This window comes from Microcebus murinus, chromosome 18 (assembly GCF_040939455.1).
Source record: "Microcebus murinus isolate Inina chromosome 18, M.murinus_Inina_mat1.0, whole genome shotgun sequence".
Classification (NCBI taxonomy): domain Eukaryota; kingdom Metazoa; phylum Chordata; class Mammalia; order Primates; family Cheirogaleidae; genus Microcebus; species Microcebus murinus.
Genome location: NC_134121.1, coordinates 51,154,048 through 51,168,089, shown reverse-complemented (window position 1 = coordinate 51,168,089; position 14,042 = coordinate 51,154,048). Strand labels below are relative to the sequence as shown.

The 14,042-nt window shown below is 33.8% G+C and overlaps 1 protein-coding gene across 3 annotated transcripts in view; it reads right to left on the bottom strand.

Moving 5' to 3' along the window:
• Positions 1-14,042, bottom strand: part of CEP112 (centrosomal protein 112) — a 430,862-nt gene that overhangs the window by 322,219 nt on the left and 94,601 nt on the right. For all 3 annotated transcript variants that reach the window (XM_075994691.1, XM_075994693.1, XM_012747355.2), the window contains one exon: positions 11,037-11,180. In XM_075994691.1, coding sequence (XP_075850806.1) covers positions 11,037-11,180 — 144 coding nt within the window. The remainder of the gene's footprint in view (positions 1-11,036; positions 11,181-14,042) is intronic.

Sequence of the window (14,042 nt, the reverse complement as noted above, 5' to 3'; positions counted from 1 at the left end):
TATCATCAAAATGTCTATACTACACAAACTGATCTACAGATTCAATGCAATACCTATTAAAATCCCATCAGCATTCTTCACAGATATAGAAAAAATAATTTTACGCTTTGTATGGAACCAAAGAAGACCCCGAATATCAAGAGCAATTCTAGGCAACAAAAACAAAATGGGAGGCATTAACATGCCAGATATCAAACTATACTACAAAGCTGTAGTAATTAAAACAATATGGTATTGGCACAAAAATAGGAACATTGACCAGTGGAACAGATGTGAGAATCCTGATATAAAACCATCCTCATATAGCTATCTAATCTTTGATAAAAACATACGCTGGGGAAAAGAATCCCTCTTCAATAAATGGTGCTGGGAAAACTGGATAGCCACCTGTAGAAGGCTAAAACAGGACCCACACCTTTCACCTCTCACAAAAACCAACTCACGCTGGATAACAGACTTAAACCTAAGGTATGAAACTATTAGAACTCTAGAGGAAAAAGTTGGAAACACTCTCCTAGACGTCGGCCTGGGCAAAGAGTTTATGAAGAAGTCCCCAAAGGCAATCACAGCAGCAAAAAAAATAAATAAATGGGACATGATCAAACTACAAAGTTTCTGGACAGCCAAAGAAATAGTCATGAAAGTAAACAGACAACCTACAGAATGGGAGAAAATTTTTGCATCCTATGCATCGATAAGGGACTGATAACTAGAATATACTTAGAACTCACGAAAATCAGGAAGAAAAAAATCAAATAACCCCATTAAAAAGTGGGCAAAGGACTTGAACAGAAATTTTTCTAAAGAAGACAGAAGAATGGCCAACAAACATATGAAGAAATGCTCAACATCTCTAATCATCAGGGAAATGCAAATCAAAACCACAATGAGGTATCACTTAACTCCAGTTAGAATGGCCTTTATCAAAAAGTCTCAAAACAATAAATGCTGGCATGGATGCGGAGAGAGAGGAACACTCCTACACTGCTGGTGGGACTGCAAACTAGTTCAACCTCTGTGGAAAGCAATATGGAGATACCTTAAAGCGATACAAGTGAATCTACCATTTGATCCAGCAATCCCATTGCTGGGCATCTACCCAAAAGAACCAATGACACTCTACAAAAAAGACACCTGCACTCGAATGTTTATAGCAGCACAATTCATAATTGCAAGGCTGTGGAAACAGCCCAAGTGCCCATCAATCCAAGAATGGATTAATAAAATGTGGTATATGTATACCATGGAGTACGATTCAGCTCTAAGAAACAACGGTGATATAGCACATCTTATATTTTCCTGGTTAGAGCTGGAACCCATACTACTAAGTGAAGTATCCCAAGAATGGAAAAACAAGCACCAGATATATTCTCCAGCAAACTGGTATTAACTGAGTAGCACCTAAGTGGATACATATGTACTAAGTCATAGGGTATTGGGCAGGTGGGAGGGGGGAGGGGGGCGGGTATATACATACATAATGAGTGAGACGTGCACCATCTGGGGGATGGTCATTATGGAGACTCAGACTTTTGGGGGGAGGGGGGGAAATGGGCATTTATTGAAACCTTAAAATCTGTACCCCCATAATATGCCAAAAAAAAAAAATAATTAAAAAAAAATAAAATAAAATAAAAAAAAAAAAATCTGTACCCCCATAATATGCCGAAAAAAAAAAAAATCTTTAACTCATCTAGGCCAAGAAGATATTCTCCCTAAGATTTCCTATATAAAGTTTTTATTTTGTCTATACATTTAAATTTTAAGATGTTCCCAAAATTGGATTATTAAATAATATGAAGGTTCAAGATTCATTTTTTCATATAGATAGTCAATTGACCAATTTATTGAAAGGACACTTTCCGCATAGAATGGATTGGTTAAAAAAGTTAAATAAAGTAAGTAATCATAATCAATTTTCCTTAAGACTATAATCTTATATTGAAGATCCCTAAAATTTAAAAGAGCAAAGAGAAAATGGTTTTAGGATTATTATATAATGAATATACTTTGAGAAACAAAAATATTATTGTTACCACCAAAATAAGTATTATAGGAATTAAAACTTTTATCAAACAAGGAAAAATATAATGTATGACCTAAGTAGCAAGTGTAACAGAGTTTAAATATTAATAATTCATGAATAAAACTTTAAGTGAAATCACATACAGCGAGTCCTCAGATGACATCATTTCCATAGTTAACGAGGAAAAAAATCAGTTCCTTATATATCACTTCACTTAAAGTCACAGTTTCCAAGAACTTATCAATGACATTGAGGACTTACTGTATATACAGGTTAGCATATATGAATATATTTCCTTGCTATGTCAACTGAGAGAGCACAAAAGGAATGACACTCTGCAACAAGCACACATAGCACACATATCTTGGTTTTCAATATCATTCTCCATATAGTCCACACTGATGGGATATGTCAAGGGAGCACAGGAGACAAATGCCAAAGCATTTGAGGAGCAAAGAGCTCCCAATGCCAAAGCTGGAACACTTTGAACTATAAAATAAAGCAATACTGGATTATAACCCAAAGTATAAAATAAACATCCATGTGTTCATATAAATATAAATAAATGATTGAATAAATTAGTAAATGAGAGCGAATAGATAAATCTCCCATGCAGAAAAATTCTAAATAATTTATATAGATTCTTCACCCTCAAGGACAGGGAGTAAAATTCCTTACTTCTTAAATGTGAGCTGCATATATTAACTTCCATCCAAGGAGTACAGTAAGGAAAGGTAGGAAGTGATCACAATGGAGAAACCTAACAAATACTACCTTGGCCAGGTGATCAAGATTAATATGGATAGTGATAAGTCATGCTAACAGTATGTACTCTTACTATGATATAATGAGAATAGCAATTTGCCTCTGTGATCTTGCTCCCTCAACCCATAACCCCAGTCAAATCATGAGAAAAACATCAGACAAATTCCAGTAGAGGGGCATTATATAATATGCCTGATTTATATTCCTCAAAACTGTCAAGGTCATGAAAAACAAAGAAAGTCTGAGAAATAGTCACAACCAAGAGGACCCTAAAGAGACGCAACAATTATATGTAATGTTTGGGCCTAGATGAGACCCTGGTAATGAAAAAGAATATTAGGTAAAAATTAGGGAATTCTGAATAAACTGTGGACTTTGATAATAATGTATCAATATTGATTCATTTATTGTGACAAGTGTACCAAAATAATGTAAGATGTTAATAATAAGAGAAACTGGGTGTGGGTTATATGAGAACTCTCTGTATTAGCTTCTTAAATTTTCTGTAAATCTAAAACTATTCTGAAAAATAAAGTCTATTTTTTAAATAGTCATTTTATTCAAAATGATGAATCAGTGCTATATTGGGGTTTCTTCACTATAATCATTGTGAGGTTGAAGAAATGCTGACAGAGACAATAAAATCAAAGTCTAGCTATCTCAGTGAGTTGATAAGTTGCTCTATGAATTATAATATGTCACTGCTAACAACAGTTAAAACAAAATAATTCAGGTACCTAAGGCTTTTGATATTCCTTCCAGTAAACGTTCTTAACTTACCTTAACCAACCATCAGGTTAATGGATGGGATTCAGAGTATCAGCAAATTTGAATGGGGAAATAAAAGAGTTCATTTTTATTTTTACTACTCTAACTGAAATTTAGCATTTCTCTTCAATGATAAATGTAGTTATCAAACCAAGGGACTATTAGCAATACCAGTGATTAACAGAAATCACAGATATTTTTATAGTTCATTTCACTGTTAGGTAATCACCAAATTTTGTTTACACTCATCATTATTCAAAAATTACTAGTAGGCCCACTGCTAGATCTTAATATTTATTGCATTAATTTAGAAGTATATATATCACTTTATCAGAATTTTGATTCATTAATATTTTTATAACTATAACTCAATATAATTTTTTATAAAATTATATACTTCATGAAATTTAAAAATATTACTCTAAGAATGACTCCATAGACTTCACCAGATTGTCAGCAGGGTCCATGGTACAGAAAAATGTTAAGAACTCTAATAATATAGCCTAAAATCTCAATTAAGCCACCCACAGACTTTCAGTGTGTCTAAACCCTAATATCAAGAGAGCTCTATCATTTTATAGCCTTCATATTTCCTGAAGCATCTAATAATTTGGTTATTATTTTTAAATTTCTAAGTTTTAATATTTGTTTTAAACATTAGTGTTTACACGTTTTAACTGTGAGTTTCACATAAGAAAATCCCTGCTGATACCAAAAAACATAAATTGAATAATCTATACAATTGTTTGCTTACAATAAACAGCAATAAAACCAAACAAGACTCAACAAAAAAGAAAAAAAAAAGCCTGAAAGAACAAAACAGAGAAAGTAATTCTCAGTGACAGTCTCATCTTTCATCTGAAGCCATGCCTTGAACTCTACCTTGTTTAATTATTAAATCAGTAGCTGCTCAGCAAGACCTGCCTAGTTTTGATGATTCTTAAATTCAATCCTGCTGACAGACTCTGTCCACTTTTCCCTGTATTTACTATTATTACCTATGACAATATCTGAATACTAATTTTTAAATTCAACTTTCATTAAAAATAGAATGAAGTTTCTCTGACAGTTACCTCTTGGCCCAAAGTATTACTTTTCTTTCCATCCCAAACTTATAAAAAGTTCCCCTTTGAAAGATATTTTTCTCTTAATATTATTTAATTAATGAACTATACCTACCAATCCAGTAATCATTTTAAGCATTAATATATTTTACAAATTTCAATCTTAAAATTATTTGATATATGTAATTCAATTATGGGAAAATTTAGGATGTTAAATGTACTTCAGATTTAAATATGTTTTTTTCTCATGGCTTTAAATATCAAAGAGATACATGTACACCAATGTTCACAGCAGCATCATTCACAATGGCCAAAAGCAACTGAAGTATACATCCACCAATGATGAATACACAAAATGTGGTATATACATACAATGGAATATTATTCAGCCTTAAAAAAGAAATTTTGATACATGCTATAATATGAATGAACCATGAAGACATGCTAAGTGAAATAAGCAGTTACTAAAGGGCAAATACTGTATAATTCCACTTTATACAGTATTACATAAGATTTCTAGAGTAGTCAAATTCATAGAAAGTAGAAGGGTGGTTACCAGGGGCTAGATGAAGGAGGCAAATGGAGAGTTATTATTCAGTAGGTACAGGGCTTCAGTTTGGGAAGATGAAAAATCTACAAATAGATGATGGTGATAGTTGTACAACAATGTACATATACTCAATGTCATTGAACTATAAATTTAAAATGGTTAAAATGGTAAACTTTATGTTATGTATATTTTACCACAATAAAAAAAGAATGATGAAAAAAATCTGACTATTTTTATCCTAAATATATAAAATATTCCTATAAATCAAGGAAAAAAATAAATAACTGAATTAAAAAATAGACAAAGGGGATGAACAGGCAATTTAAAATAGCCAAGAAACATATGAATTAGTCATCAGGGAAATGCAAATTAAAATATGACATTTTTTAAATGAGAAAAAATTTTAAAGTCTGATAATTCCAAGTGGCAGCAAGGATGTGGAGAGATGACACTCATGCTCTGTTGAGTGGTGGTAGAAATTGGGATAATCACTTTGAAAAGTGTTCTACGGACACAGAGACTGTACTCTTAAATATATACTTCCTAAAGCAGTGATTTTCAAATTTGGAGTCTCAAACCATGAGAAATCAAGTTGTGAATCACAACCAGCAACTTTTTAATGAAATTAAATTCAATAAAAAGAACAGAATATGTCAGAGTGAATGGTGAATAGTAAAAGTGAAACTTTTGCTTAAATTTTAAGTGGTGGCTCACACCTGTAATCCCAGCACTGAGGTGGGAAGATCACTTGAGTCCAGGAATTCAAGAGACTTATAAAAATTCAGGAAAGTATGTACTTATATATGTGTTTATGTAACATGAGCACAATTTATAAAATTTATTTCTTACTGGGAGTCATGATCAAAAGTGTTTGAAAGCTAACCATTTGGAGAAGCAATTTGCAAAGTGTGGTCAAAAAACTTATAAGGTTCCTCAAGAGTCTTTTAGTGGATCTGCAAGGTCAAACTGTTTTTATAATAATATTAAGATATTATTTGCCTTTTTCACTATCATTTTCTCACAAGTGTACAGTGGAGTTTTCCAGAGGCTACATGACATATGATATCACAATAGAATAATAGGATAAATGCAAAAACAAATAAGAGTATCTAACTGCCTATCTAAGCCAGTTAAAAAGATGTGCAGAAATATAAAGCAATGGTACACTTCTTACTCAATGTCTTTTATTTTGTAAAATACAGTTAATTAATAGTATATTTTATATACTATCTAATAGTAATAAAAATATTACTATTTCTGTTCACATGTAATGGCTTTATTATTTTTATTTTAAGTGAATTCATAAATTAAAGTTTTTCAAAATGTAGCCCCCCTTTAAAGTTTTTCAAAATGTAGCCCCCCTCCAGAAAAAAGCACACACAACACTGGTGTGATCAACTAATAAAGATAGGTTCCACATTTTACTTCGAGCAACCTAATGGCCATAACAAAATTGAAAACATGATAGTTTAAAGGGATCTAGTATGTACATATTAAGCCTTTCTTCTTTTTAAATTCAATGATTTAATTTTAATATTTTCATTTTTAAAAGTGATAACATGATTAAAACAAAAATGAAACAATATTTTTTTGCCAATTGTTGAAACCCAACCCCCAGTACCTATGAATGTAACCTCATTTGGATGGAAACAAATTTGCAGATATAAACAAGTTAAAATGAGGTCATACTGGATTAGAGTGAGCCATAAATCCAATTACTGATGTCATAAGAAGGCCACATAAAGACACCAGGACACAGAGATACACAAGAAAAACACTCAATGATGACAGAGGCAGAGACTGGAGTGATGCAGCTACAAGCCAAGGAAAGCCAAGGATTGCCTCAAACCACCAGAAGCTAGGTAGAGGCAAGAAAGGATTGTCCTCTTCTAGGACCTTCATAAAAAATAGGATCCTGGTGGCCCCTTGATTTTGTACTTCTAGCCTTCAGAACTATGAAACAAAATTTTCTCTTGTTCTAAGCTGCCTGCTTTGTAGTAATTTGTTATGGCAGCCCTAGAAAACTAACATATCTATCAACTTGGCAACGTTTTGGCTCATTTTTTTAATTAAAACGCCCAGTATTATATTGAAAATGTAGAAGAACAGGCACTTACATTACACTTTCAATAAAAGAGTAGTTTTATTATGTAGACATTAATTTTTTTCTTTTTTGTCATATCTCTTTTCTAGATTTTCAATAGCGTGTATATATTTTGCAACTAAAAAACTTGTTTTAAAACCACTGTTGCCAGCATTATTTAACATTTTCTGTAAGTTTTAGTCAATGTACCATAAATTATAATTGCTATATACATGTACAGGGTTAAAATCTATAAAACTTATACATTTATTCTCGAGTCTTTTGTATAGCAAAAGTATAAAACTTTCATGTAACAAAAGTTTGAGACTCAGGAATAAATATTACAAAAGATGTTCTAAAGACCCCAGAGTTTCTTTTTTGATTTAATAAGCTAATTCTAAATGTACAGTCATCCCTCAGAATCCTTAGGAGATTTGTTCCAGGATCCCCCATGGATACCAAAAGCCACAGATAGTCAAGTCCCTTATTTAAAATGTCACAGTACTTACATGTAACCTATGTATTACCTCCCATATACCTGAAATCATCTCTAGATAATATAAATGCTAGGTAAATAGTTGTTACACTGTATTGTTTTCATTTGTATTATTTTTATTGTTATATTGTTATTTTTTATTATTTTCTAATTTTTTTGAATATTTTTTATCTGAAGTTAGTTGAATACACAAACGTGAAACCCATGTTTTTGGAGGGCCAACTATATGTGTAAAAGAAAAGGGTATAGAGTAGCCAAGACCCTTCTGATGGACAAGGAAGGATTTTCCTATCAGACATCAAGAGTAATTATGAAGCTATTAATATAATAGTGATGATAGTACGATATTTGCAGAACCAGAGAAATTAGCCAACCTTCACATATATGGAATTTTGATAGAGACATTTATATATGAAAGTTTGATACAGAACATTGGGCATGACAGATCTCAATGAAGAAAGGAAGAACTATTCAAAAGTAAAGCTGGGGAAAAAAAGTCATCCTCATAGAAAATAATGAAATTAGATCATTATCTTGCACTAGTCACACACACACAAAAACTCCAGAGAGATTAAAACCTCAATATTAAAAGCAAAATCTTAAAGCTTTTAGTAGGATACATAAGTAAATTTTCCTGCACTGACAATGAAGATTTGTTTAACAAGACATAAAAAGCACTAATTATAAAACATTGATAAATTTGACTAAGTTAACATAAGAAGTTCCTTCATCAAAAGGTCACCCTTCCCTCCAAATCCTATCAGCTGATATATCACAACTTGGGAGACAGTCTCTCTCCAAAGTTGGGCTTCTATCCCTTAGGAATAGCAAGGCTTTCCTATTGCAAATGGGGAGTTGCCAATGGGAGTTCAATGGCGCTCCTGTGCTAAAGATTCTCAAGGATTCCAGGGGATCTGTTCCCCACTCTTTTCAAACTGCTATGGTAAAAATCTCAACTGTATCTGATGTCTACCAATCCACAGACTGCTTTGTTCTCTCCAGAACATAGCCTAATGTCTTCTGCTGAGTTGGATGAGACATAGTCCCATGCTTCATGAAATAGAGGAAAGGATATAAACATTTGGTTGCTTTTTGATGTATTATGGAATACTTTAAATACCTACAAAATTAAAAGGCATAGTACAATAAACTCCCTGCACCTATCACCCAAATTCAACATCTAGCTGCTTCTTAAATAGACCTTCTAAGAATCCATGTGTTGAAGCACCACTTACATACCTACTTGCAGAGATGTTTGGAGCCTCCAGGGGTCTCATGGTGTAATTCAGCTTGCTTCTCAGATTTCTGCACTGTTGATTTAGGCTTATGCTTTCTTGAACCTGCTAGGTCAGTTTCAACTCACCCATTACCTTTCCAACTCCAAAAATTATATTGTTCTCCCATTGTCTTTGTCCATCTGGGTTTATATCTTTTTTTATAATCCCTCTCCTATCCTTTTTGTGGGAGGAAATGAAGTTTAAAACTGTGTTCAACTCTCTACCTTCAAACAAATGTTCATTAATTTCTTAAACTCAGCCTTTCTTTTCTCATTGGTATCTCTCTTGATTATTATTCTTGTCTCTCTTATCATATTCAAAAATGTATTTTTTGAACAAAATATTAGCAACTATCTATTAAGGGCTTATTAATTTATGCATATTAATTTATTTAATATTCTTAACAATTTATATTATGTTGTACTGCTGTGATTCTATCCCAAAGATGAGGAAAATTAACATTCAAAAGGCTTATGTGATAGTCCACCTATTGAGGAGTTGGGATTTGAACCCAAGACTGTCTGAGCCTACAGTCCAGGTTCCAAACAATTGTGCATACAACTTCCCATTTATTTTACCCTGTGAGATAGGCCTTAGTGATAGTCTAAGGGTCTAAAATAACAGATTCCAAGATATGTCTACAATATGCCTGGGTAACTGCCTCTTGTTCAAATTCCACAGCTTTAAATTCAAGAAAGTACCTGGACCAGGCCAGGCTGGCCTGGTGAGGTTGTAAGTGGTAAATGAGGACTGGGTTCGTGCTTGGGATACAACACTTGACCATTCTATGTGTTCACATTATATGCAGATGCTTCTTGACTTATGATGGGATTATATTACAATAAACCCATTGTAAGTTTTAAATATCACAGTTAAAAAATGGATTTAACAACCTAACCTACCAAACATCATACTTACCCTAGCCTACCTTATATGTGCTCAGAACACTTACATTTACCTAAAGTTGGGAAAAATCATCTAACACAAAGCCAATTTATAGTAAAGTGTTGAGTTTTGTAATTTACTATATTGAAAGTGAAAAACATAAAGGTTGTACAAATGATCCCCAACTTAGGATGGTTAAACTTATAATTTTTCAGCTTTATAATGGTACAAAAAGAGATATACATTCAGTAGAAAACCAGATGCTCCTCAACTTATTCTGGGTTATAACCCAGAATGGTCATATGGGTACTTGAAGTGTGGTTTCTACCGAATGCTTTCACACCAACATAAAGCTAAAAAATTGCAAGTCAAACCATCGTAAGTCAGGCACCGTCCGTATTAACAACAAGATTGATGAGGTGCACTTGCCTTGGATGTGATGAGCCCAGAACTGTCAGGATTATGGATCTAAGGAAATGAGGTGAGCTTCTAAAAGGCTGAGACATTTACTCTCTTAGACTCTAGTCTGCAACAATGTGATCAATGAGGCTCTTTCGGGGGATACTCCATCTCTCCTTGAAAAATGTCACTGGCCTCTCTACTGTATAGCCTAAATATAGTAACCTTCCTTCGCATCCTTTCAGGAAGGAGCTTTTTGGGTTTACCCATATAATGTCTGTGTCTGGTTCCTCAGTCAAGACGTTCTATTAAGAAAATGTGTCAGAGTGGTCATACTACTCCTATCTCCCTATTTGATTTCCTTTATAGTAGCATTAAACATTTTTCAAAAAACAATCAGGTGTTCACTTTAAAAGAATGAAACAAAAAACAAGAAAGAAAGAAATGAAATTATCTCTGAATAAAAAGTCAATGAAAAAAAAAAAGAAGAAGAAAGATTTTTTTAAAAAAGTGGCATCAAACAATCCAGAGTCAAATCCCTCAGCAAACTTCAAGGGACTGTCCACTGACACATAAATTTGCATCAAGTAGGAAGGTAAAGTTTTTTCTTTTAATTCCTATAGCATACTTATTTATATACTGTGCACATCAGGGAAGCATGAGGACATGGAAATTAAGAAGATAGTTTCTAAAAATGTCAAGAAAAGAAAACAAAAGACTTACTGTGGACTGTGTTTGTGCCATGTATTCACTCTCCATTTTATTCAGACGTACATTTGTATCCTCAAGCAATTCTTGAATGTTTTCAGTGTGTCGTTTTTGAAGATCAAACTTTTCCTTTTCCATTTCTGCTACAGCATTGTGGAGCTATACAACAAAAGCAAGAATTGACTCTTTCACTACTATGGAAGAGACTATTTGCAATTCATAAAAAAAAAAAAAATGTTTTCCTGTATTTCTCTATTTATATATGCAGTGACCTGAACAAAAAGATAATAAACTCACAAATGAACATTTGAAGATATATAAAGAGCAAGATAAGAAACATTTCATTTTTTCTTTGCTTTCCTAAATTGAAAATTTTTAATGGATGAACAAATATTCAAAGGAATTATCTGCCTCAGGTAGAAATAGTAAATATATCAGACAGAAAACACAATACCTCAGCTAAACAACACAAGTGTTAGTCTGAAATCAAAAAACAGGAACATTATAATATTGTTACTGATTAGGAATATTACTATGCTATTCATATTATTCATCTTATTTGCATGAAATTTTGGACAATAGTAATATTAAGAAATGCTTTCTTCCCTACTCAAACCCCCAACAGAAACTACTTTTATAGAAACTAGGAGCTCATGTCAAAAAAAAAAAGAAACTACTTTTAGCCATTCCCAAAAATGCAGACACATATACAAAAGCAGACATACAAATCATATTTTTAAGTCAAAGAAAGTATGAGTAGGATGACCAAGGAAAACTGTATACTATATGTATCATATACATAGGTCTTTATTTATAAAGACTATTATGTATACACTATTTAAATGAATGAAGCTTTAAAATATGTATGTAAACTAAAGTAAAGAAAACAAAGGCAAATGTAGGAGTTCCAGACAAGGTTCAATGGACAGCTTCCAAAGGGATTGAAACTCTATGATCACAGCCTATGGGCATTTCTTCACTTATCTTAATGGGAGTGGAATTCTGAGTTTAGAATTATTCCTTGCATCTTATTCCTTGCATCCAACCTCAGGCCCACTCAATAAGTAGAGAGACTGGGAGTCCAAAATAGTCCAAATGATATATTTAACTCATTATCCATAAGTAGGGGAGAGGGACAAGGACACACAACACAGGCAATATGGACTCTTACTTGACTAGGAAGATACTAGAGAAACAGAGAAGACTCTGAGAGATGGGAACTAGAGGAAGAGCAGGCAATAATTATGGGAAAAGTACTGATAAGGGTCTCAAGAACTTTTCTCCTATTTTCTAACTGAACAGGAAGAGTGAGGATGGCTCAGTAATAGCCACACAGAAAATCCCTGGGTTTCTCAAATTTAATATATGTAGTTTTAATTATTTATAATTGGTCCTCCAGATATGTTTATTGGTCCCTGATATGTTTAATTTGTATTTTTGCTGCAATAAGCATTTTAAACCAGCATCAGGTCTGTTATTTAAAAGTGAATCACTTAGCTAGAACAATAATGTAGCCAAGCCCACTGCACCTAAATCCCAGTACCCCTTCATAGCTGTCAACTGACATGCATAGTAACTCCAATAAAAGGATCTAAAGGAGTAACTGGAACTTCGTGGTTATACTTATGGGAACAATTATATGTTATAGTGGTTTCCTCATGTTTATGGTTTCCTAAAGGCCCTAGAATACAAGCCTGCTGAACATCAATACGTGGTGGTTTCTCAAGTGTATCCCACAGTTGTTTTATAAAGGGACTGTGGGCTAGGCACAGTGGCTCACACCTGTAATCCTCTGGGAGGCCGAGGCAGGAGGATTGCTTGAGTTCAGGAGTTTGAGACCAGTCTGAGCAAGAGTGAGACTCCATCTCTACTCAAAAGAGAAAAAATTAGCATGGGTCCCATGGTTCCAGCTACTTGGGAGGCTGAGGCAGAAGGATCCACTGAGCCCAGGAATTTGAGGTTGCTGTGAGCTAGGCTGATGCCATAGCACTGTAGCCTGGGCAACAGAGAGAGACTCTGTCTCAAAAAGAAAAAAATAAAAAATAAAAATATACACACACACACACACACACAAAATGACAGTGTGACAGTGGCTGTTGGCAGGGTGTCTATAATTCAGTCCAAGCCATTTAAAACTCATCCAATGAGTATATAGCTGAGACTACAAGGGTAAAGATGGCACTGGCAAAAACAAGTATGCTGTAACTTGGCTGATGTGTGTGAGGATCAGACAACTGTATCTGGTCTAATAATCTAACTAGAGATGATTACTAAATATTCATCCAACAAATTTTATTAATGCCTACTATGTACCAGGCATAACATATCAAAGAGAGCTTTCCCAAACATAGCAATGAATTGGAGACCAGGTCACTCAGTCTGGGAGGCTTTCAAAGGGCAAATAGTCCCCTGAGGGATAAACTATTTTAGCAGCAAATATTATCTGGCATACTATAAACTCCTGATAATGAGCTCATTCCTATAAATTCCCAAGGAGATTTTTTACCCAGAGTTTGGCAATGGATATAGGAGGTGCAAAAGCCCTTCCCAGAAGCCTACATGTTGGTCTTTGAGCAGGCGGTTGGCTCAAGCCTGAGGAGACTCAGAGGTATCAAGAATCTGCTCCAGACTTAAACCTAAGGTATGAAACTATTAGAATTCTAGAGGAAAAAGTTGGAAACACTCTCCTAGACATCGGCCTAGGCAAAGAGTTTATGAAGAGGTCCCCAAAGGCAATCACAGCAGCAACAAAAATAAATAAATGGGACATGATCAAACTACAAAGCTTCTGCACAGCCAAAGAAATAGTCATGAAAGTGAACAGACAACCTACAGAATGGGAGAAAATTTTTGCATCTTACACATCCAATAAGGGACTGATAACTAGAATATACTTAGAACTCACGAAAATCAGCAAGAAATAATCAAATAACCCTATTAAAAAGTGGGCAAAGGACTTGAACAGAAACTTTTCTAAAGAAGACAGAAGAATGGCCAACAAACATATGAAAAAATGCTCAA